This window comes from Oryctolagus cuniculus, chromosome 3 (assembly GCF_964237555.1).
Source record: "Oryctolagus cuniculus chromosome 3, mOryCun1.1, whole genome shotgun sequence".
Lineage (NCBI taxonomy): Eukaryota > Metazoa > Chordata > Mammalia > Lagomorpha > Leporidae > Oryctolagus > Oryctolagus cuniculus.
The window spans coordinates 3,761,339-3,785,015 of record NC_091434.1 but is presented as its reverse complement, the minus strand read 5'-3'; the positions used below and the strand labels follow the sequence as shown (position 1 = coordinate 3,785,015).

Sequence of the window (23,677 nt, the reverse complement as noted above, 5' to 3'; positions counted from 1 at the left end):
AGCCAGGATCTCCATCCGAGTTGCCCACATGAGTGGTGAGAATGCAAGTATTTGGCCATCATCTGCTACCTCCCACGCCATTGGCAGGAAGCTGGATCGGAGGCACAGACAGAGTAGCCGGGTCTTGGACTAGGTGGTCCAGTGTGGGATGTGGGTGTCCACGTGGAGGCTGACCCCACCACCCCACAACACCTGCCCCCCAAGGGAGCACTTGCATCACTCAGCGTGACTGCTGCAGTTATCTCTCACTCACCCCTACGGTTTCAGACCTAAAACCCCTTTAAAACAGACAGACACGGCGCCCGTGCTGTGGTGCTGAGGGTAAAGCCACTGCCTGGGACACCAGCATCCCACACAGGCGCTGGTTCAAGTCCCGGCTGCTCTGCTTCTGATCCAGCTCTCTGCTAATGGCCTAGGGAAGCAGTGGAAGATGCCCAAGTGCTTGGGCCCCTGCACCTGCGTGGGAGACCTGGAGGAAGCTCCTGGCTCCTGGCCTTGACCTGGCCCAGCCCTGGCTGTTGCAGCCATCTGGGGAGTGAACCAGCGGATGGAAGACCTCTGTCTATCCCTCTCTCTCCGTAACTCTGACTTTCAAATAATAAGTAAGTAATTCTTAAATGAACTAACTACAGGAGAATTTCACAATATCAAACAAGAAAGATAAAATTTTCTAAGGTAATTTTCTAAGTTAATTTTCTTTCTTTAGAGATGATCATGGCTAACATTTTGTTAATTTTGTTTCGCTGACGTTTTATGCATTTAAACAAAAAAATTAGTGCTTCTACAGATGGTCCTCAACTTGACTACAGTTCAACTTAGGATTTTTGGACCATGATAGGGCAAAAGCAGCATACATTTGATGGACACCAAACTTGGAACAGGGCATTTGGGTCTCCGTGGGCCAGTGCCGTGTGCGGCCTCTCTCTATGGCGGCACTGGGCAGCTCCGTTGGGTCCACGCTCAGAGGACAAGCCAGAGGTCACGGCTGGGCTGCTGAGCTGTGCTGCCCGGGGGCAGGGTGGCGTGCGTGCATTTCCCACTTATGACCCATTTATTGCGGGGTTAGCAGGACGGTACCCACTGCACGTCGAGGAGCATCGTAGGACAAAAACGGGAGACTGCCCTGCATATTATTCTGAAACTTCATCATTTTCCTACTCAAAATAAATTCTCAAAATTCAAAACTTATAAACAAGCATTTCAAGCTTATTGTAATGGCCATTTACTATTCCATGAATGTCTCCATAATGTGTTCAATGAATTAACTTGTAAATTGCCTTAATTTTTTTTAAAAAAGATGTATTTATTTATTTGAAAGGCAGAGTGACAGAGAGAGGAGAGGAAGAGAGAGAGAGAGAGATAGATAGAGAGAGAGAGATCTCTGTGGCTCACTTCTCAAATGCCTGCAATACCTGGGGCTGGGCCAGGACAAAGTTAGGATCCAGAAATTCCATCTGGGTCTCCCTCACCGGTGGCAGGAGCCCAGGACTTTGCCCTCACTGGCTGCCTCCCAGGTGCATGGCAGGAAGCTGGACTGGAGCCAGGCACTTCCCAGGGGACACAGATGTGCCAAGTGGTGGCTTAGCCCACTGTGCCACACACCATGCTCAGCCTTCTTCGATTTGATGGCGATGAATGTTTTAGAACATAAATCTATTCCTTTTTGCACCCAACTATTCTACTTTCATTGCTTACATTGAATTCCTGGGAGCAGAGTTGCAAGGTCCATTTTAAAGCTTTGAAAACCAACGGCCGACGTCCTTGGTGCCTTTGAAGGCCTGTGTGTGACAGGCCTCTGCCCTCTGCCCAAGGCGTCTCATCGGTTATTTGGGTTCGAGAGGCGCAGCAGGGAACATTCACTTTTCCTTCTGATGGACTAGTTGTCTCTCTTCTTTGGTGACTTGATAATTCTCTTTTCCTCACCTTCCTATTGGTATATTCATTTTTTAACTGATTTGTAAGTTCATTTACTAAGGTTATTTTTCAGGCAGACAAGCATTTTTGCAAGTGATGATTTTTTCTTACTAAATATTAATATTTTTTGTTTATTTTTCTTGTCTTATTATATTGGCTAGAGTTTTTAAGTTCAATGTTAAATAACAATGATGGTAGGCATAATCATCTTATTCCTGGATTCCTGGTTTTAATAGAATTATCTTTTTTTTTTTTTAAAGATTTATCCATTTATTTGAAAGGCAGAATTACAGAGACACAGAGGCAAAGAGAGAGAGAGAGAGAGAGAGAGAGAGACAGAGGTCTTCCATCCGCTGGTTCACTCCCCAGATGGCCACCATGGCTGGAGCTGAGCTGATCTGAAGCCAGGAGCCAGGAGCTTCTTCTGGGTCTCCCACGTGGGTGCAGGGGCCCAAGGACTTGGGCCACCTTCCATTGCTTTCCCAGGCCACAGCAGAGAGCTGGATCAGAAGTGGAGCAGCCGGGACTCGAACCGGCGCCCATATGGGATGCTGGTGCTTCAGGCAGAGGATTAACCTCCTGCGCCACAGCGCTGGTCCCATTGCCTACTTTTGAATAACTGAATTTGGCTTGTAGCTTTATTTTTAGGGCTATTTTGGCCAGGTTTTGATATCAATTTATGTTAAATAACTTAGTGAAGCTACCCAAGAAATGTGTGTCGTTTCGGTCTGGAAGGTTGAAGAAGGCTTGGCAGAGCCTGTGTCTCACATTGCCTATGCCTGGCCGGAAACACTTGGCTAATTTCAATTTCCCCCACAGATATTAGCATATTTGACTTTGATTTTGTTAATCTATGTTTTCCTGGAAAACGACCTCCCGTTTAGAGGCGCTCAGTGTGGGTGCAGCAGGGAGGAGGTGGCATGGGTGACGGAGGATTATTCCGGAAGTGCTGTTGACTCGGGGCTCCAGGGGCAGGTGCGGGAGCTGGGGAATGACAGGAAAGGCACGGTGTCCTGGATCTGGGGGCAGAGTTCTCAGCACCCGGCGGTGTGGGGCTGGCTCTCCAGAGGCGCCGGTCTCTGGTGCGGGATCCCAGCGAGCCTGGCGCAGAAGTGCCATGACACCCACTGGCTACACCCGGCTGGGAGACCCCGGGGCTGCCTTGGGGTTGTCGTGCACAGCAAGTCCGCAAGGCGGGCGCTCCACTCCGGGAATAAGCACCCTTTTCTCACTGAAGTTCACTGCAATTGTATTTCCAGTGTTCCTGTTTTTCCTGGTTCAGTCTTGCTGTAGACTTCTCTATTTTAATTTCTCTTTCAAGGAATCAGTTATCGTATTTTGTCAACTGGTTCTCTTACAAAATACTCTACCCTGTTAATTTCTGTTGTATTGTTCATTCCCGCAGGGGTGTGTTGTTTCCCTTTCCGGCTGCTGAAGTGGTGTGAATTTGCCTCTGAACCTGGCTGTGGTGGTGTCCGTAGGTTGTGAGGCACAGCGCTCTGGCTGCCTGCGAGTCTGAAACCACAGGTGTGGCGGTGATCTGGGAGTGCGGGACACCATGTGCAGAGGGGTACCTTAGAAACATCACAGCTTGGGGCTGGCGCTGTGGCGAAGTGGTTAATCCTCCGCCTGCAGTGCCGGCATCCCATATGGGCGCTGGTGCGAGACCCGGCTGCTCTACTTCCAATCCAGCTCCCTGCTATGGCCTGGGAAAGCAGTAGAAGATGGCCCAAGTCCTTGGGCCCCTGCACCCACGTGGGAGACCCAGAAGAAGCTCCTGGCTCCTGGCTTCAGATCGGCGCAGCTGCAGCTGTTGTGGCCAACTAGGGAGTGAACCAGCGGATGGAAGACCTCCCCCCCCCCCCCTTCTCTCCTTCTCTCTCTGTGTAACTCTGACTCTCAAATAAATAAATAAATCTTTTAAAAAAAGGAGCAGTTATTACTTTAACATCGCACAGACTCTGGTTGGACACGAGGAGCGGTCCTATTTTGCTGGATTCCAGTTCCATTTGTATTTGTCGCGTTCATGACTTGGAGCTCCCACGCTCTTCTTCCCCAGCTGGGCCGTGAGAGATGAACTAGAAAACTGCCTGGCCTTACTATCCGCCGTTTCTCCACATCAGCGGATCTTTTTCGGCACCTGGAGGTGAAGAGCCTCATCTCTTCCCTGCTGACGGCTTCGCCAACACCAGGCGAGTCCTTCCCTCCTCACTTCCCGATTCTTCCATGTGGCATATTGATAAAAGATACATTTTCTACTTTGGTTTCTCCAGCGTTACTTCTGCATATCCCTTAATTTTAATCTTTATTTCAGGGGCCAGCGCTGTGGTGTAGTGTGTTAATGTAGTGTGTTAAACCTCCACCTGCAGCGCCAGCATCCCATATGGGTGCCGGTTTGAGTCCCGGCTGCTCCACTTCCAATCCAGCTCCCTGCTGATGGCCTGGAAAAGCAGTGGAAGATGGCCCCAGTGCTTGGGCCCCTGACACCTGTGTGGGAGACCTGCATGAAGCTCTTGGCTTTGGCCTGGCCCAGCTCTGGCCTTTGGGGAGTGAACCAGCAGATGGAAGATCTCTCGATCTCTCTCTCTCTCTCTCTCTCTCTGTATGCCCCTTGCTCTGTAACTCTGGTTTTCAAAAAAAAAATACTTTTTTATTTTTAATAAAGAAATGGCAGCAAAGGCAAATTGTTGGCAGGTGGTGAGTGGGCTGTGAGAAGATTTCTGGAGGAAGTGCCAGCCCCACCGAGACCCGGCTGTGGTGCCGCAGGCTGCAGCCAGACAGGGAGCGGGGTGGTGCAGGCGGGGCAGGCTCACCGTGCTGTGTCTGGGAGGCGAGAAGGAGCAGACAGCGCTGGCTGGGGCACGGGGTTTGACCAGGGCAGTGGTGGCACGTGACGGGGAAGGAGGGAGTCCGGGGCAGGGTCAGCCAGGAGCCGCAGACACGGGGGAGCCCCGAGGGTTGGGAGTGGACGAGGGACAGGGCTCCGTTTCCATCTTGGCAATCTTACCACGGGCAAGAGGTTAGAGAGCCTGGCCAAGGTTCCCACCATCCAGAGGGGCGATGGTGGCGGCAGTCAGGATGGAAGGAGAGGGAAGATTCTGGGGCACAGTGGCCGTGACTCCTCCGGCTGAGCTCTCGCTGAGCGCCGTCCCCTTGGTGGCTGGACTGTCTCCACACCAGCTGCCCTCGGCCCCACTGCTCCCTTGCCACGAGCACTGTGAGCTGGCCACAGCCCACGGTCCACGCTCCGCCTCTCTGGCTGTTTCAGCCATGTCCAGCCAGTCACAAGGTCACCCTCTCCCTTCTTCCCTGGCTGCACTGGCCGCTCCTCCCCAGTTCCTCGGCTGCTGTCTCCTCTGCCCGCTGGAACGCCCTGCTGCCCCACTCCCTGGTGAGTTCGCCAGGAGTCCGCACGCCGCTGGCTGTGCAGGGTCTGCCCCGGCTCGCTCAGTCTCTCTGACTCCAGGATTGACACGTAGCGCTGTCGTCTGCTCTTGGCCACAGCACAGCACAAGCCCAACTCCTGTGCCCCCCACCCTGAGCTCGCCGCCTGTTGGTCTCGGACGACAGTCCTGACTTCTCTGTCCCTGGCATCCTGCATCCAACCTGAAACCCTGGGGGCTCCACGTTCAAGACCCATCCCGATCCGGTCACCTCCCCGTGCACGCCAGCGTCGTTCTGCGTAGGATCTTAGCCACAGCCTCCCAACTCGCCTCTCTGCTCTTGTCCCCTCCTAAAGGATTTTCTTGACACAGCGGCCAGGAGGATCCTCACAAAACACTTGTCAGGGGTGTCAAACCTCTGCTCAGACCTCCAGTGGCCGAAGTCACCACGGGGACCCTCAGGAGCCCGGCCAGCCTCTGCTCCCTCCCCCTGCCCGCTCCTCCACTGAGCTGGGGGCTCTTTCCACGGGCAGCCACGGGGTGGGGCTGGGGGCTGTTGTTCTGCACGCACGCCAGGCCCCCTGCAGCCCCCTGCTGCACAGCTCACCCCACGCCCAGCTGATGCAAGCCTTTTGGTCGAAAGTCACCCACCCTGTCTACCCTCCGTAAGCCTGCAACAGTCCCTCCCGCTCCTGCTCTCAGGGCCCTTTCACTCCAACGGTCCATTGCGCGTGCCTGCGGTCTACGGCACCCGTCTTCCTCGTTCGAATGTGAGGCAGAGGGACTTCTTCACGTTGCTCTGCTCACCCAGTTCTCCTAAGCGGCTACGTAACTAATGGGTGCTCCCTGAAGACTGTTGAACAAACCACTGGGTAGAAGTTTATTTTCAAAAAGTGCACTAGGAGGGCATGTTTTTGAGACCCTGATATCTAAAAGTGCCTTCTTTTGCTATCAGGATGAAACCTATTTTGGTTGAGTCTACAATTATTCAGACTTTCCCTTTAAAAATCTGCAGATGGGGCTTGTGCTGTGGCTAGTAGGTTAAGCCTCTGCCTGTGGCGCTGGCTTGAGTCCCGGCTGCTCCTCTTCCGATCCAGCTCTCTGCTATGACCTGGGAAAGCAGTAGAAGATGGCCCGAGCATTGGGCCCCTGCACCTGTGTGGGAGACTGGGAAGAAGCTCCTGGCTCCTGGCTTCAGCCTGGCCCAGCTCTGGCTGTTGCGGCCATTTGGGGAGTGAGTGAGCGGATGGAAGACCTCTCTCTCTCTCTCTCTCTCTCTCTCTCTCTCTATCTGTAACTCTGCCTCTCAAATACATAAACAAACCTTTAAACAATAAAAATCTGCAGGTGATATTTCATCGTCTTGCGCTCTGTTGCGGCAGGGAAATACGGGTCCAGACTGACTGTTATTCCTTGAGGAACAGCCTGCTTCCTCCTGGAAGACGTTGCGGATTGTTCCAGGTCTGTGTGGGAGATTCCTGCTGGAGTGCGTTCAGGTGTGTGTCCCCACCACTGACTGCAGAGAACAGTATCCAGCTTCTGAGTGAAGCGCAGGCTTGCCAGGCAGCGAAGTCGTCTTCTGCTACGTCTGTGTGATTATTTCTGAGCTGCCTGCTCCAACTTGCTCGTGACTTATCCAGAGGTCGGCTCTGCTTTCTGCCTTCGTATTGCTATTTTATTTTATGATTTTTTTGTGTGTCCTTAACAGAAATTTTTATTGCATTTATTTGAAAGGCAGGGAGAGAGAGAGAGAGAGAGAGAGAGAGAGATTATTCCACTGTTTCCCTCCCAAACGCCCACAAGGCCAGGATGAAGCCAGGACCTGGGAACTCAACTCCACGTCTGTGGCAGGAACCCGAGAACTTCACCCACCACCTGCTGCCCCCCAGGCTGTGCGTTAGGAGGAGGCTGGAGTTGGGACAGAGCCGGAACTCAAACCCAGGTTCCCAGCATCTTAACCACTGCCCCAGATGCCAGGGCCCAGGAAGAACCTGGACCTCAGTCCTCTTAGCAGCACTGAGGTTGCCTTCCCAACAATGCACAGAGGTTGTTTGACAGTCATGGCCACTCCCCCTCCCCCCACCCCCAGGAAGCCAAGTCATGGCCACTCCCCCTCCCCCCACCCCCAGGAAGCCAAGTCATGGCCACTCCCCCTCTCCCCACCCCCAGTAAACCAAGTCATGGCCACTCCCCGTCCCCCCACCCCCAGTAAGCCAAGTCATGGCCACTCCCCCTCCCCCCACCCCCAGTAAGCCAAGTCATGGCCACTCCCCCTCCCCCCACCCCCAGTAAGCTAATCCAGGAGGTTTCCTTGGGGCTGGACATGAACAAGGCAGCTGGACAGTCCAGCGGTCGGGGGAAGGCAGAGAGCCATTCTGAGGAGGGAGCTGACTCCCAAGCAGACCCCGGCTGGCCCCTCGATGACATCATCAGGGCGCTGACAGCCCCTCCTCAGGTGCATACGTCTGTCCATCTTGCCCTGTGACAAAACAAGATGCGTTTCCCCATTCAAACCTCTCTGAGCTGGGTTTTCTGCTACTTGTGTCCAAAACCGTCTGTATCGGCCAGAGTCCAATCGGACAAGAGAGAACATTCTAGATCTTTCAACCTGAGAGAATTTCACACCTGGCACCGAAGACACCAGCAATAGCGCCACCGAGAGGCCAACAAGGGCAAAGTGAGGCAGCCCAGAAACCAGAACCCAGACAGCTGCTGTTACCTTATGCCTGGTGGGTCCTCGGAGTGCACGGTGCAGGCCTGCCCACGGGCGGCTGGATCCCAGTCTGGAGCTGCCCGGTGTGGCTGGTGCCTTGTGGGGAGGAGCTGCCTGGCGGCTGCAGGAGGTGCTTGGGTGGAGGAGAAACACTGTGGCTCCCTTCCCTCCTCACTCGTTTCCCGCGGCGTCTCCTGTGGAGCCAGGAGACTGTGTTCAGCTTGAAGGCGTCCAGCGGAGAACTCAGGACAGCAGGGAGGGGCGGGCGGCCACGCAGGCAGCCAGCCCAGCACCGGGAGCTGCGCCATTGACGTGGCTGGCTTTGAGTGAGTGAGTCCTGTCTCTGAGTTGTAACGTAAGGATTTAACCTGGGATTGGACCCTTGTCGTCCAGGGCCAGTTCTCTCCTCCGTCCTCCTGGTCACGTCCTCCGGCTGGCTTTGCGGCCTCCTGTTCTGTCTTCTTCCTGGGATTTTCTTCTGGGCCCTGGGATGGGAGACGCGGATTTCCTCTCTCCTTTCTGGATTCCTTTTTTGTCCGTTTCTTCCGCGAATCTGGTGACTTTTCTCTTTGCCGGACTTTGGTTAAGGTGCGATCCAGTCATGGTCGGCGGGGAGGGGTGGGCTGGGTGCAGGCGGAGTCGGGGTGGCCTGAGCGGCGGCCGAGGCAGAGCCCCCGCGGCAGGCACTTCACTCCAGCTCCCCAAATACGCTGCATCTCCCCAAGCTTCCCCACTCCCAGCTACTCCGCTGGGTGACGCCTGCTGGGGGGTGACGCCTGCTGGGGGTGACGCCTGCTGGGGGGTGACGCCTGCTCGGGGGGGGTGACGCCTGCTTGGGGGTGACGCCTGCTGGGGGGTGACGCCTGCCTGGGGGTGACGCCTGCTCGGGGTGACGCCTGCTCGGGGGGGGTGACGCCTGCTCGGGGTGACGCCTGCTGGGGGTGACGCCTGCTGGGGGGTGACGCCTGCTGGGGGTGACGCCTGCTCGGGGGGGGTGACGCCTGCTCGGGGGGTGACGCCTGCTCGGGGGGGGTGACGCCTGCTCGGGGGGTGACACCTGCTCGGGGGGTGATGCCTGCTGGGGGTGACGCCTGCTGGGGGTGACGCCTGCTCGGGGGGGGGTGACGCCTGCCTGGGGGTGATGCCTGCTGGGGGGGTGACGCCTGCTGGGGGGTGACGCCTGCTGGGGGGTGACACCTGCTTGGGGGGGGTGACGCCTGCTCGGGGGGGGGTGACGCCTGCTGGGGGTGACGCCTGCTCGGGGTGACGCCTGCTCGGGGGGGGGTGACGCCTGCTGGGGGTGACGCCTGCTCGGGGTGACGCCTGCTCGGGGGGGGGTGACGCCTGCCTGGGGGGTGACGCCTCCTCGGGGGGGGTGACGCCTGCCTGGGGGTGACGCCTGCTCGGGGGTGACACCTGTTTGGGGGTGACGCCTGCTCGGGGGGGTGACGCCTGCTCGGGGTGACGCCTGCTGGGGGGTGACGCCTGCTGGGGGGTGACGCCTGTTTGGGGGTGACGCCTGCTGGGGGGTGACGCCTGCCCAGAGCTTGCCTTGAGGGCGCTGAGCATTTCTGCCCTCCCCCTCCTCCCCACTCCCTTCCTCTTGCCTCTGAGTTCAGAGATGTTTTTATTTTAAAGATTCATTTATTTGAAAGTCAGAGGTACAGAGAGAGAGAGGGAGAGAGACAGAGAGAGGTCTTCCATCCGCCGGTTCACTCCCTAGATGACTGCCATAGCCAGGGCTGGACCAGGCTGAAGCCAGGAGCCAGGAGCTCCACAGGTGTCAGGGGCCCAAGTACTTGGTCCGTCCTCTGCTGCTTTCCCAGGATATCAGCAGGGAGCTGGATGGGAAGTGGAGCAGCCGGGACTTGAACCTGGGCACCAGTGTCGGTGTCGCAGGCAGCGGCTTTACCTGCTGGCCACAACGCCAGCCCCCAGAGACATTTTTAAGAAGACAGAGGTGGCTGCTCTTTGAACCTGGTCATCACACCGACACTGGAAGAATTATGACCTCGGCTCTCCTCCCTCCCCCGATTTGTTTTCTTCTTAACCCAGGGCTGTCCGCACAGGCCTTAGAGAAGGGAGCGATAGAGCATGGCACAGATTTGCTGTAGAGGGAGCGCCGGGCAGGCCCGGCCACACAGGCCGCCCGCACCAGCCAGGCCCGGCGCCCACCACACGTTCTTGCTCAGCTGCCACTTCCCGCCACCAACATGCCATTTCTGCAAGCCGGCCTGGCCCCGGTTCCACCTTCCCCTCTTCGTCCTCGGGAGGAAACCAGGCCATGCAGCGTGGTCCACACCGGACACGACGCCCCCTCCACGGTGCTATCCCTGTTGCCTGGGTATCCCCAGCCACCCCTGACGGGCCCTGCCACTTCCCTGCAGGATGCTAAATGGCTCCCAGGCCCGGTGCACCCACCCCCAGGACGAGCTGCCCTCCCTGCCTCCCCGCCCCCGCCCGCGGGGCACAGACTGTAACAAAGTCTTATTGCCTGTCTCGGGAAATCATTTCCTGTCTGTCCCCGGTTCCACCTCTCTGGGGCTCCCCGGCACCGGGCCGCACGTGTGCCAGGCAGCTGGCTGGCTTCATTATTTTTACGCCAACACGGTTTAAACATCGCCGCCGCCTCCTCGTGTCTGCCGAGGGGCGCCTGCCACATTACCCTGACATGCTGATGTCATTAGTGTCGGCGCACACTCGCTCCGGCTAATGAGGCGGCAGAAAGAAAATTAAGGGGTGACACACAGAGGCGCATTGCTTTGTATGTAGATGGAGAGATACAGCAAAAGAAGGAGGACGGGCGCGCTCTTGATGGCGCCTGGCCTCGCGCCCCACGCCCTCCGGGGACACGGGGACGCACAGCTCCGTGAAGCCTGCTCCGCCCAGGGCTCTCTCACTGAGGCCTCCGTGCACTGGGGCGCATTTGTGAGGTCGCTTAACCTAATTCTGGAATTCGGTAAAAAGAACACGCAGAACTCGAGGTTCTTATTTCCAGAATTGCAGGTGCCCACCAGGCGAGGCAAGACCCAGGCTGTGTAGGTACTTCCAGAATCTGCCACTTTATTTATTTATTTGAGAGGCAGAGTTACAGGCAGAGAGGGAGACACACACACACACACACACACACAGAGAAAGAGAGAGAGAGAGAGAGAGGTCTTCCATCCACCGGTTCACTCTCCAGATGGCCGCAATGGCCGGAGCTGTGCCAATCTGAAGCCAGGAGCCAGGAGCTTCTTCCTGGTCTCCCATGCAGGTGCAGGGGCCCAAGGACTTGGGCCATCCTCCACTGCCTTCCCAGGACATAGCAGAGAGCTGGATAGGAAGAGGAGCATCCGGGACTCGAACCAGCACCCATATGGGATGCTCGTGCCGCAGGCGGAGGCCTAGCCCAGAACGCCTCAAGAATCTGTCACTCTCGTCATCAGCCTCCGCCCCGCCCTGTGCAAGCTCTCCGCGTCTCTCACTGACGGCCGGTGCTTGTCCATCTGCACCTGCCCAGGGCATTGCCTTCACTCCAAACGCCACTGTGCCTGGGTCGCCTCTGCTGCACACGATGTCACGAGTCTCACTGTTCTCAGGCCAAGGCCCAGCCCCGAGCAGGGCCCACACCTGCACAGTCTCAGGTCTCCCTCGTCTCCTTCCTCTCCAGCTCCCGGGTCACCTCGCTGCGGGCGCACAGAGCGGCTTCTGCCCCGCCCCAGGACGGGGGCTCGAGCTCTGCTTCCGTTTGGGATGTTTGTCCCCTCTTCCTAGGTGAGTCCTCTGCCTTCAGATCTGGGCTTGCCGACCCCGTTTTGCCTGGGGGGTGCTCAGGCCTGATCAGCGCTTGTCAGGTGAGATGGGCCTTGGATTGGCAGCACTTGTCACCATGGCAACATCACACAGGATGACGGAACCTCGTCATAAGGCCAGTGCCCAGCACAGAGGGTCCCACGAGACAGCTGTTGAATGAATAAACCCAGCATGGCCTGGGCCATGGCTGATCCAGGGGAAGTGTGGTGCTGACGTCCGGTCCACGGGTAACAGAAGCGTCTTTGGGAACACAGTAGGGTGGGGGCAGGGAGCTGGAGCTCGCTGGCCACGTGTGTTGGATGCAAACGAGCAGTGCTCGTGGGAGGGCTCAGGTGGCACTGAGGGACGGGTCAGCGGCTCCCATGCAGGAGGGCAGTGGTTTGAGTCTGGGACGCGAGGGCCAGCCCTGGCACCGCCTGTTTCTGCCCCTGTCCCAGCCTGGAGAGCCGCTGGACTGCATGCCTTTTCCAGGCTCTTTGGGGCTCCAGCAGTCTCTTCGGTGGTCGAACCAGAAGTGACTTCAAGTTCGGCGCATCTTCCCGTGTTCCTCTGCACGCTGGCCCCAGGCCCGCCTGCCACCTTTCAGAGTGCAGGCCTGGCTGCAGCCGGCCCCTGCTCTCGCGTCCCTGTCTCTGCCTTGGGTGCTGGCCAGCAGCCAGCAGGGCAGGACAGCCTGGCCTGGTGGACGTGCTGGCTCCCCAGGCTGTGGCACCAACGCTGATTGTCAGGGCCGAGTACCACATGGGGCTCCCATGGCTGCTGGGGGCATCCACGTGCCACGCCACTGGTACCTTTGTCCCAGCCTGGGAATTTTGTGATTTATATGTCACAAGCTCACCCGGAAACCTCTGTGTGATTCGTAGCTCCACAGGTGTCTCTCTGCAGCCATCTGGAAGGTGGTTGCCGCCCACATCAGGTGGGCTCGGTGACTTTCCTGGCGGCTCTGTGCTGGGCATCCTTGTGGGCTGACTGAGGGTCTGCTGCGGGCTCCGCTGGGCTGCTGAGCCCAGGTGGGTCTCCCCTTCCCTGGGGGACCTCGCAGGGGCCCGGGTGGAGGGAGACTCCGATTCCGGATTTGCAGGGTTTGCTCTGGTCGTCCTAGGACCAACTAGAACGTCACAGGCACTTGTGTCGGCTTAAAGGATTCTCAGCGTGGTGGACGCGGCCTGGTGGCTGCACCTGCTCCTGGCCAGGTACTGAGGTGCCCCCTAGAGGTGCAGGGATCTCAGGGCCGAGAGGTCAGCGCCTTCTGCCCAGAGTTCAAGGCAGGCCTGGTGCCCAGAGTTGTGGCCATTGCTTTCACTGGCTCTGCACCTGCTAACGGAAGGCTGAGAGGCCGGCGCGTGCTGTGTCCAGGGGAGGCAATGGTGAGCAATGCTTTCTGGGGGAGAGCCTCAAGGTGCTGCTTGTCTCAAGGCCACTGCAATTCTTCCCACAACAGCACGGGATTGCTGGAGAGCCACTGTCACTCCCAGGAAAGCACTTTCCATGGTTTCTTGCCCTGCTCGACACACTGCCCACCGCTAAGCTGAACAGGGGATGAGCCACCCTGCCAGCTGCACCCTATTTCTGTGGGGCTGACACAGGATGGGGGGCTTCAGGAGAGGGCCCCGGAGGACCACAGAGGAAGCACTGTGCCTTGTCCTGTGACGCCAGGCCGAGGGAGGGTGACACCTGCAGCCCCGATGACACGGCAGGTGTTGGGGGTCTTGTCCCCAACATCCCTCACACGGAAATGATTTCAAGGCAAACAAAGCCTACTTCTGATCACTCTCGAACTATATCGACTCCTCGTCTTCTTCAAAAGAAATGGCCCCAAGTATTTCCCACTGATGACCTATCAGGTAAAGCCCGATTCTCTCTCTCTCTCCCTCAAGATGTATATATTTATTTGAAAGGCAGAGTTACAGAGAGAGACAGAGAGAGAGAGAGAGAGAGAGAGATCTGCTGGTTCACTCTCCAAATGGCCGCAATGGCCAGGGCTAGGCCAGGCTGAAGCCAGGAGCCAGGAGCGTCTTCTGGGTCTCCCATGTGGGTGGCAGGGGCCTGAGCACTTGGCTGTCTTCTGCTGCCATCCCACGCACCTTGGCAGGGAGCTGCATTGGAAGCAGAGCGGCTGGGACCCGATGCTGGTGTTGGCATTGCAGGTGGCGGCTTTACCCGCTGTGCCATGTGCTTGCCCCGAGGGAGCGTCTTCATTCTTTATGGAGTCCCACAGGACGAGGGAATTAGTGCAGACTCGGCAGGCAGAGCCGGAAGGGCACTGGGCGGTCCTGGTCTCCGCGTCACAGGTGGATGAGCTAAGCCCGCTGACGGTGGGAAAGGGAAACCCTCAGTGGGGAGTGTAGAAGGTGGGTGTCACAGGTGATCCAACACCTGCACTGCCGTCTCCGGAGTCCGCCGTGCTGAGACCACAGTGATCTGAGACGGGGCGTGGTCGTCGTGTTTGGCAGGGAGGGGGCTCTGGGCAGCTGTCTCGGCGGGCTTCCGACCCCCTCCTCGCCTTTCGTGGACACAATGTCTTACTCCGGACACATCTCTAATGCCAAGTGCAGGTGACAGCGAGGTGTGGCGCTCACCACTTCACTCCCTGGGAGGCTGTCCTTGGACAACAGCTTCTCAGCTCCCTGTTCCAAACTTACCTGCCCAACTCTGTGTCTTGCACGTGGCTGGAGAGTCGCAAGCGATGGGGCCAAGCTTTGCTTAGACCCAGAGTTTCAGCGAAGTCTTTCTGGGAAGCACAAGCCGGTGTTCCCATCGCTAGTGGGGGAGCTGTTGGTTCCCGTTCAGCCTTTGAGGAGCATCTTTATTCTACACGATTATCTCTGCAGGTAGAAGTGACGGGTGTGCACACGGACGGGCTGCTCAGAACCAGGTCTGCACACCGGGACCCCGCGCGCGCTCTCACCTGGCTGAAACCCGGGTAGAAGGAGACCCCCGCTTGCCTGGCGCATTTCACAGCGGCGCGCTGAGGGCTGCGGAGAGCAATCTGTCGACGCGCACGGGGCTGTCATTAATAAGGTGGATGCTCAGATTGGGTAATTTCATTTTAGATCAACTGCCAGATGCGACAAGAGACTGATTTCTCTCGCTCTGAAAATTACACCAAGAGATATGCTGCCAAGACTCTGAGCCGCGCCAGGCGTCCTGTCTGGGAGTCCTAGCTCGCTGGCGCGCACCCCGACCTAATCCCTCGTGCCTCTGGCCAGGGAGCCTCGGAGCCCTTGATCTTCAGAGCGGGGAGGGAAGGGGACTACGGCCCAGAACCGACCTGGGATCCTGTTAGAAACACAGGTTCTTTCACCCCAGAGTCTGCATTTGAACCAGTCCCACTACAGCGCCAGGGCGCATGCCAGCCTGGCGCGGCGCGCCTTACCTTGGGGAAGGCGTCGGGCCACACGGTCGGCGAGCCATGGTTGAGTAGCGCCTGCACCGTGCGCTGCGCCGCGGCCTGGGGCGCGCAGGCGGCCGTCTGCAGCGCGCGCGCCAGCGGCGAGGCCCCGCCGTAGTCGAGCGCGCCCGCGTCGGCGCCGTGCTGCAGCAGGAGGCTCGCCAGGTCGGGGCGCGCGTGGCCGCAGGCCTTGTGCAGCGGGCTGCGCTCGTCCTCGTCGCGCGCGTCCGCCGCCGCGCCGTGCCCCAGCAGCAGCGCGCACAGGCGCAGGCCGCGTGCCTGCTCGTCGGGCCGCCACGCCGCGCCGCAAGCCGCGCTCAGCGCCGTCTCGCCGCGGCCGTTCCTCGCGTCCACGCGCGCCCCGTGGCCCAGGTAGAGGCGCGCGTGCTCGTCCAGGCCTCGCTGCGCCGCCACGTGCAGCGGCGTGTCCCGGGCCGCGCCACCCGCGCGCTGCACCGAGGCTCCGTGCTCCAGCAGCGCCCGCGCGCACCTGCGGGGAGGCCAGGGCGGGTCACCGGGGCGGCGTCCACACTCTGCCGCTCCCCCCCCCCCCCCGCCCCTCCAGGGTCCGGGTTTACGAGGGTGAGCTGGTGCCGCAGAATACAAAGGGTGGCCCCGAGACAGAGGGGGAGAGTTGGGGTCCCCCGTGCCACGACCGGTCTCGGGGGACGGAAGGAGCAGTGATGGCGAGCACTGAGGGTCCCAGCCCACATGGGTCACGAATGGAACTGCGTAGTGCGCTTGGGGAGGTGACCAGCGAGGTTCTGGTGACTGCCCCGTGTGGTGCTTCCACGGAGCTGATGGCCAGTCCAGACCTCGGGGGCCTGGAAAGGCGCTAATCTGGCCCCCGAGGAGCAGGCCCTGGCGGGGATGTGAGGCCAGCCTGGACTGGAGGGCAGCGACTCCTTGCACAGCAGGGTCCCCAGACAGGTGCTGGCAGCATGCGGTGGGACCTTGCCCAACCGCCCGCCTCCTTTCCTTCCTGCTAGACTCCCCTTCAACCAATGTGGGGTCCCCAGGTGGTCCCCAGGTGATCCCCAGGGGCTTCTTGACCCCCACGGAAGACTGCTCGCTCCTCCACATGCGGGTGTCCCATGCAGCATCCAGGTTGACCAGCTGTCCGAGTGCCCTCTGCCCCAGGCACCCAGACCTCTGCCTCCCTCGGGAGCACCCCCGCCCTCCGCCCAGCTCTGATGGTGGTGGCTGCTGGCTGGCAGTCCCACAAGGCCTTGATGGGACCCTCAGTCTGTGCCCCTTAAAGTGGGGGCAGGGGACAGAGACACAGACCCTCCCCCATTCTGAAGACTCTTGTCACACACTCTGGAAAACACCTGCTGTTGTCACCTCCCGGACACTGCCCTCCGCAGGGTGGCTCCAGCCTTGGGGTCTGCGGCTCCAGCACACGGACTTCAGAGCCCAGCCCCGGCCCCTCAGGCACACGCCTGTGAGTGCCGCCTGTCCTCTGTGCTCCTCCCCTGGGACGCCGCCCTCCACCCTGGCTCAGCTCTGACTGGTTTCCCTCCCTGTCCCCACAGCACTGCGCTCACTCTCTCGCCCTCTGCTCCCTTGAACCCAGGGCGAGATGGCCACTGCCTGCTCCCAGTGGCTGGACCTCCCAGCCTGGCATGCTGGGCCCTGCTGCAGGCTGGCCTCGCTCCCAGCTGGGCGTGGACGATGGAGGCCAGCTTCTCACCCCCTGCTCTTCTGTGGCTCCGAATGCTGACCGCCGTCCTCCGGCTCTCCCTCTTCCTCGTGCACAGTAATGGCTGTCCAGGAATCCTGGCCTCGAACACAACTCAGTTTCAGCAGCTGCCGGCCTGTGCCGCTGCTCGGCTGCCCTGCCCGCTCTGCGCTAAGAACGCCATCCTGGCCCCTGCCCCATCGGTCTCCCCCACCCCCGGCGCCCAGGAGGGGCCTTGCTCTGTGGTCACATGTTCTCCCCACCCCCGGCCACTTGTCACTCAGCCCTGTGGGAGCCGTCTCTTAATAAGCACTCGAACGACGTCCTTCCTCCACTGCCACTGTCACGGTCTTTTGTGGAGACCAACTCGCTGCTTGCAGGAATGTTCCCAAGTCTGCTCGTTTGTCCCTGGCCCGACCCAGCAGGCTGCGCAGCCCAGAGCAAACCTCTCCCGTGATGCTGCGTGGTCCAGCAGCTCTCGGCATCTTGCTCTCGGCCATCACAGGCTGATAATCTCCCCTCATCTCTTGTTTTGTTTTATTTATTTTTAAATATTTATTTATTTGAAAGGCAGAGTTACAGAGAGGCAGAGAGAGAGAGAGAAAGAGAGAGAGAGAGAGAGGTCTTCTATCCACTGGTTCACTCCCCAAATGGCTGCAACGGCTGGAGCTGTGCCCATCTGAAGCCAGGAGCCAGGAGCTGCTTCCTGGTCTCCCACGTGGGTGCAGGGGTCCAAGCAGTTAGGCCATCATCTGCTGCTTTTCCAGGCCATAGCAGAGGGCTGGATCGGAAGTGGAGCAGCCAGGACTCAAATGAATGCCCCTATGGGATGCCCCGCTGGGCTCTACCCTCTGAGCCTCCATCCTGCTTGGTTCTCACCGCATGCCCCCTGCTGCGTGCCCCCCTCCCCCGCCCCATGTCTGCATGTGGGCTCCTTCTGCCCGCGTGACGGCCCCACACTCCTGCCCTCCTGTCTCGTGGCCGCCTTCCCAGCACCACCTGGCGGAGGGCGGAGCTCTGTACTGCCACCAGCCTCCAGCGTTTGCCACTTTGCATTTCAAGCCTGGGCTGGCACCTTGACTCCTGTTTCAGATCTGGGCTCCTTGCCAGGAGAAACGGGGCTTTGTTGCTGTCCAATCTGGTGCCTGGGGCAGTGCCCGGCCCGCTGCTGGGATCCCCTCGCAGCGTGTTGAACGCGAGCTTTTCCTTGCTCTACGTCTCTCAGCGTTTCCCCCCACGCCACTGTCGGGGTCCTGTTATTTGCTTACCCGGGGCTCGGCACCGGATCATCCACTGCCAGCCGTGGGCTCTCGGCATCTTACATTCCCCTTTTGTGCTTCTAATGGGCTAAGCCTTGGCGGTTTCTTAGAGTGGGCAGTGGCTGAAGCTACAGAACCGCAGGAATGGGAAGGAAACGCACACCTGCCGGCGGGGGCAGGCGTGTGTTGGCACACACAGGCCGCGGTTACAAGGTCAGGAGTGGCGGCCTGGCCAATGTCTCGGAAGGACCTCTGCAGTGGGTATGTGAGGGTGCATAACGGGTACAGGCCTGTCTTTCAAAGGTACCAATACAGGGGCTGGCGCTGTGCACAGTAGTTAAAGTTGCCGTCTGTGGCACCGGCATCCCACATGGGCGCCAGTTTGTGTCCCCACTGCCTCTCTTCTGATCCAGCTCCCTGCTAATGGCCTGGGAAAGCAGTGGAGGATGACCCAAGTGCTTGGGCCCCTGCACCCATGTGGGAGACCTGGAGGAAGCTCCTGGCTCCCGGCTTCAGCCTGGCCCAGCCCTGGCCCTTGCAGCCACCTGAGGAGTGAATCAGTGGGTGGAAGATATCGCTCTTTCTTTCAAATAAATAAATCTTATTTTTTAAAATAAAAACACCAATACATATGCAGGATCTTCACAAAATTCCTGGAAAATGAGTATCATGAAAAAGAAAAACAAAACTATGCCTGGATTTCAAAATGTTTTTTCCCCAAAATCAACCGATCTCTGAATTTCATTTTGCACCGACTTGTGCGTCCCCTGGCGTCCGGGCGGCCGAGGGAAGGGCAGTGAGTTTGTCCCAGGGTCAGAGTGCCGTGATTTCCTTTTCATCGGCCTGCATTTCCAAATTTTCCAACATACTTTGGAGGAACAGTTTGACAAGAGAACAACAGAAGTGAATAACCACAACGCCATGCCCCACCCCCCACGGCAGCAGCCGCCCGCGGATTCCAAGAACATTAGCGTGGGGCAGGCGTCCAGCCTGGAGGTGGAGCGGCCTGGGTCCCCGCCCGGACCACCAGGGCTGGCTCCTGGCTCCGCTGCTGACTCCAGCTTCCTGCGGTGCGGACCCTGAGCGGTCGTGTTGACGCCAGGAGCTGGGCTCCTGCTGCCCTCTTGGACCTGGACAGAGTCTCCGGCCCCTGCTCTGGTCTGGGTTTGCAGGCACCTCCCTGGGGAGTGAACCAGCGGGTGGGATCTCCCCCTCTCTCTCCGTGTGTTTTTTTTTTTTTTTTTTTTTTTTTTTTGGGAAAAAAAGGAAAGAACGTTAGCTCAGCTTTTCCACTGCTCTGTTCAGGGGTAAGTGGCAGTCTCAGGCTGTGTGGGGGCCGAGACCGAGGGGAGCGAGGAGAGCAGAGCCCAGGGGCTGTGGGGTATTCAGAGGAAAGCAGAGTGAATGGTAGCCTTGGGGACCCCCCAGGCCTGCCCCCAGGGCCTGGCCCATCCCTTGAGCAGTGTCCACCATATCATTGTCGTGTGTGTGTGTGTGTGTGTGTGTGTTTGTGTGTGTATGTGTCCCATCCCCCGCAGGAGAAAGGGCCCAGTGGGGATAGCATCACCCCCCTCCCTGGAGGGCCCAGCTGGGTCCACGCCTCTTCTCAGATGTGGGGCTTTGTGAGCGAGTTTCCTGCTCGTCTGATGGACAGGTGGGCAGGAGTTGGGGGGACAGCGCTGTTGGGAACCAGGGAGGCAGGAGCCAGGGGGCCAGGGTCGGTGGGGACAGCGCTGTCGGGAACCAGGGGTAACGCCTTGCCATCAGCATGTCAGAGCCACTTTGTCTCTGTCTTCTGGGACTGCGAGGACACCCTGCTGTCTCCACAGCCTCTGATGAGAAGCAGCTTGGACAAACACACTTGGCCCCTGATCTGTCCTCCGGGTCTTCAGTGATGAGCGCAGCGACAGCTGTTGCGGGGCCCAGGCTGACAACGCAGAGCCGAAGCCCACCGGAGGCTGTGGGGTCAGTGTCACTCCAGTTCCTTTCTGAAGGGGAGCCCGCCGCCGCACCTGCTCCCACCCGCCCGCCGGCATCTAACCAAGGCTACCCTTTTCCTGGTCGCCCCCTGGGGCAGAAGGTGCGATGCCTCTGCCTGGCGGCCCCGCTGGCTGCTCACCGCATCCTGCTTCCTTCACCACCTTTGACGCACCTGTCTGCCCAGCCACTCACGCTGCCCGTCACCATTTATGCAAATTCCTCCAGGTGGCGCCTTGCTGCCTCCTGCTGACTGACTGGGATGTCTTTTGGATTCCTTAGGAATTGGTCTTTTGTGTTTTTTGTTTTTTTCTTCAAACAAATGTTATCTTCAGACCTCACAACAGCTCTGCCTTGGAGGTGGAATCCACGGCTGGCACGAGGGCAGGCAGCAGGAAGTGGCAAAGCAGAGGCCCAGACTTCCGGCTTCCGAGTTCTCACGCACGCCCGTCACCCGCTCTGCTACCTCTCGCCACCGCCCCTGCACCACCTGGACCACGGTTGTCCCATACAACAGAGCTGGAGAGTCCCCAGGGTTTTTCTGTGCCGTTCCCACGTGCAGATGCACGGGTGCCGTACAGCACCACACCGCACAGGATGGTAGCCTGGGTGCACTAGGTGGCATCCCACAGCCCAGGGGGGCAGGAGGGTATACCGTCTGGGTTTGGAAAGTGCCATCTACGACTCTCCCCAGGATGCATTTCCCAGGAGGGATCCCTGCACGGGCTGTGATTCGCTAAGCAGTTCCGTGAGCCAGGCTCTAGGCATTTTCCATAGGTTATCAAGAGACTTTTCTTTCATTCACCCATGCATTCGGCAAGTACAGAGCACGCGCCCATGTGTTTCTTCTCTTGGCCACAGGAACTCCTGGACGGGATGCTGGAGGCTGGACCCCTGCGGTGGGGCAGGCACAGGATAGATTTCATTCTCCCTGGCTTTGGGTGCAGATTCGGGTGTTGAGGTTTGAGTAGTGGTCTGCAGGGTGGGGACCCGGGAGATGAGGATGGGGCCTCAAAGGCAGCACACCTGGCTTGGGAAGGGGGCACCAGCTTCTCGGGATGATGGAAGGTTCCATGAGCAGCAAGAAAAGACACTGAGCGAGCAATGGAATGGTCACAAAGAACGACCGGAAATGCGGCTGTGAGATCCAGACCCACCCACTTCTGCAGGGGAGAGACAGACGCGGGAGGCGCTTAGCTACCAATGGGCAGGAAGCTACCAGTGGCCCTGTCTGTGCGGGGCCCCTTGCCGCAAGTGGCTGAGTCTGCGGGGACCCCGTGTGCCCTTTACTGTCCCCCTCGCCTGCTGCCTGATCCCTTCTGATAGACGGGGCGGGGGGGGGGGCGCGATCACTCAGCAGGATGCTCGGCGCAGGCGACGTCTCGCCGAATCATCGTTCCTGCTCCTTTCCTCCTGGGAGCTGTCAGGGAGGCGGACGGGCTGGAGACACGTCCCTGGGCAAGGGCAGCTGGAGCCGCAGGGCTGGATGTAGGGTGTGGGTGGGAGCGGCTGTCAGGGTGCCGGGCACGGGTCAGCCTGCCGGAGGGGCAGGGAAACAGGCAGGGACGTGGGAGGAAAACGCAGCCGAGTCTTCTGCCGAAGCCATGCAGGATAGCTCCCTCTGTGTGATGGCTCCGCGGCTGGCTGCAGGGGGACAGCACCTGGCGCAGGTGAACAATGGCTGGCTGCAGAGGGATAGCACCTGGCACAGGTAGACAATGGCTGGCTGCAGGGGACAGCGGCTGGCGCAGGTGGACAATGGCTGGCTGCAAGGGGACAGCACTTGGCGTAGGTGGACAAAGGCTGGCTGCAGGGGACAGCGGCTGGCTGCAGGGGACAGCGGCTGGCTGCAGGGGGACGTGACGGCCATGGCCTGAGACGCTGATGGCAGAGCAGTCCCATTTTGCTTCTCTGCACCATCTGGGCACCTGCCCGCTGCCTGCTTCCCGTGCTCTGTTGTCTTCCTTCTCCCTTCTCCTGGGATGCTGGCCACGGGACTGCCAGGCACACACGTTTGCAATCAGAATGGACAAATCCCAGGCGAGGGATGGCTGGGAGCCATGGCCGTTGGCCATGTCTGGCATCGTGGTTCCCTGGGAGCACCGGCTGCTGTTTGATGCTTTTCTGAGTGTCGGATGGCTGGGGTGAATAATGATATGGTGGGAAAATTCTCTCCAGATGGAGAAGTCGGCGTCACCGCGCTCCCCACAAGCAGCAGCCGCCCTTCCGGAAGCTTCACTGATGCCCCTTCCTCAACACGAGACGGGAGCCTTTCTTTCCTCCCCTGGCCCCGAGACTGGATGAGGAAGGAGACCCGGAGGCCTGAGGGTGGGGGTGGAGAAGGGAGGGAAGACCCTTTGCCTCCTTCTAGAACTGGGTGAGAGAGAAGTCGGATTCAAATGTGTGTATCTGCAGAGTAAGGTACAATGCGTACGCAGAGTAACACAGCGGCAAAAGCGTACAACTGAATGAGGCTCAGCAAAGGGACAGACCCGGTGACCAAGACCCCGACCACGGTGTGGGACAGGCCCACCTCCACAAGAGAGTCTCTGCTGTTCACTACACTCAGCACCACCCCACTCTGATTTCTCTCGCTATTATTTAAACTTTGTTCTAGAATTTTCTACCTTCCTTTGCTCAGCACAATGTTTTTGATACTTGTATGCATGCGCAGAGTAAGTCTTTGGTCTGTCAATCTTCAATGGGCAGGCTACACCACCACATTTAATCTACTCTGCTATTGACCTTGACGGGCATTGGGATATTTCCATTTTTTTTAAGATTTATTTGAAAGTCAGAGTTACATAGAGAGAGGAGAAGCAGAGAGTCTTCTGTCCGCTGGTTCACTCCCTAATTGGCCACAATGGCCGGAGTTGAGCCAATTTGAAGCCAGGAGCCAGGAGCTTCTTCTGGGTCTCCCACGTGGGTGCAGAGGCCCAAGGGCTTGGCCCATCTTCAACTGCTTTCCCAGGCCACAGCAGAGAGCTGGATCGGAAGTGGAGCAGCCGGGACTTGAACCGGTGCCCATATGGGATGCTGGTGCTTTAGGCCAGGGCGTTAATCCGCTGTGCCACAGCGCTGGCCCCAAGGGATATTTCCATTTGATTATGAATAAAGCTGCTAGGTACCTTTTTGTACACAGGTGAATGCCTAGAACTGGACTTGACCTTCCCAGGAGACGCTAAGCCGTCTCCCGAGATCACGTCACTTTACGCACTCAGCTCCGACGCGCGCGTTCCTGTTGCTCCATTCTTGCCAGCGTTTGCTGTTGTCGGGCTTCTTCCCTTTCCGTTTTCTTGTTCCATTCTGATGAGTGTGCAGTGGCGACTATTTCAGATTTCCTTTTTGAGAGGGAGGGAGAGAGTGTGCTCCGTCAGCTGGTTCACACCTCGAATGCCTGCTCTGGCCAGGGCTGCATCACGGTCAAAGCCAGGAACCAAGAGCTCCATCCAGGTTTCCCACGTGGGTGGAGGAACGCGGTCGGCTGAGCCAGGGTCTGCATCAGTAGAATCTGGAGCCAGGAGCAGGGGCTGGGAATCAAACCAGGCACCCTGTGCGTCTTAG

At 58.7% G+C, this 23,677-nt stretch overlaps 1 protein-coding gene and 1 long non-coding RNA gene across 3 annotated transcripts in view; one reads left to right on the top strand and one right to left on the bottom strand.

The window, feature by feature from the left end:
* Positions 1 to 23,677, bottom strand: part of ASB18 (ankyrin repeat and SOCS box containing 18) — a 57,208-nt gene that overhangs the window by 3,847 nt on the left and 29,684 nt on the right. For both annotated transcript variants that reach the window (XM_070070004.1, XM_070070002.1), the window contains one exon: positions 15,182 to 15,686. In XM_070070004.1, the coding sequence (XP_069926105.1) occupies positions 15,182 to 15,686 (505 nt within the window). The remainder of the gene's footprint in view (positions 1 to 15,181; positions 15,687 to 23,677) is intronic.
* LOC138848905 (uncharacterized) lies at positions 10,998 to 15,250 on the top strand. Its single transcript, XR_011387046.1, has 3 exons — positions 10,998 to 11,048; positions 11,663 to 12,032; positions 14,637 to 15,250. It is a non-coding gene; the product is annotated as an uncharacterized lncRNA (long non-coding RNA).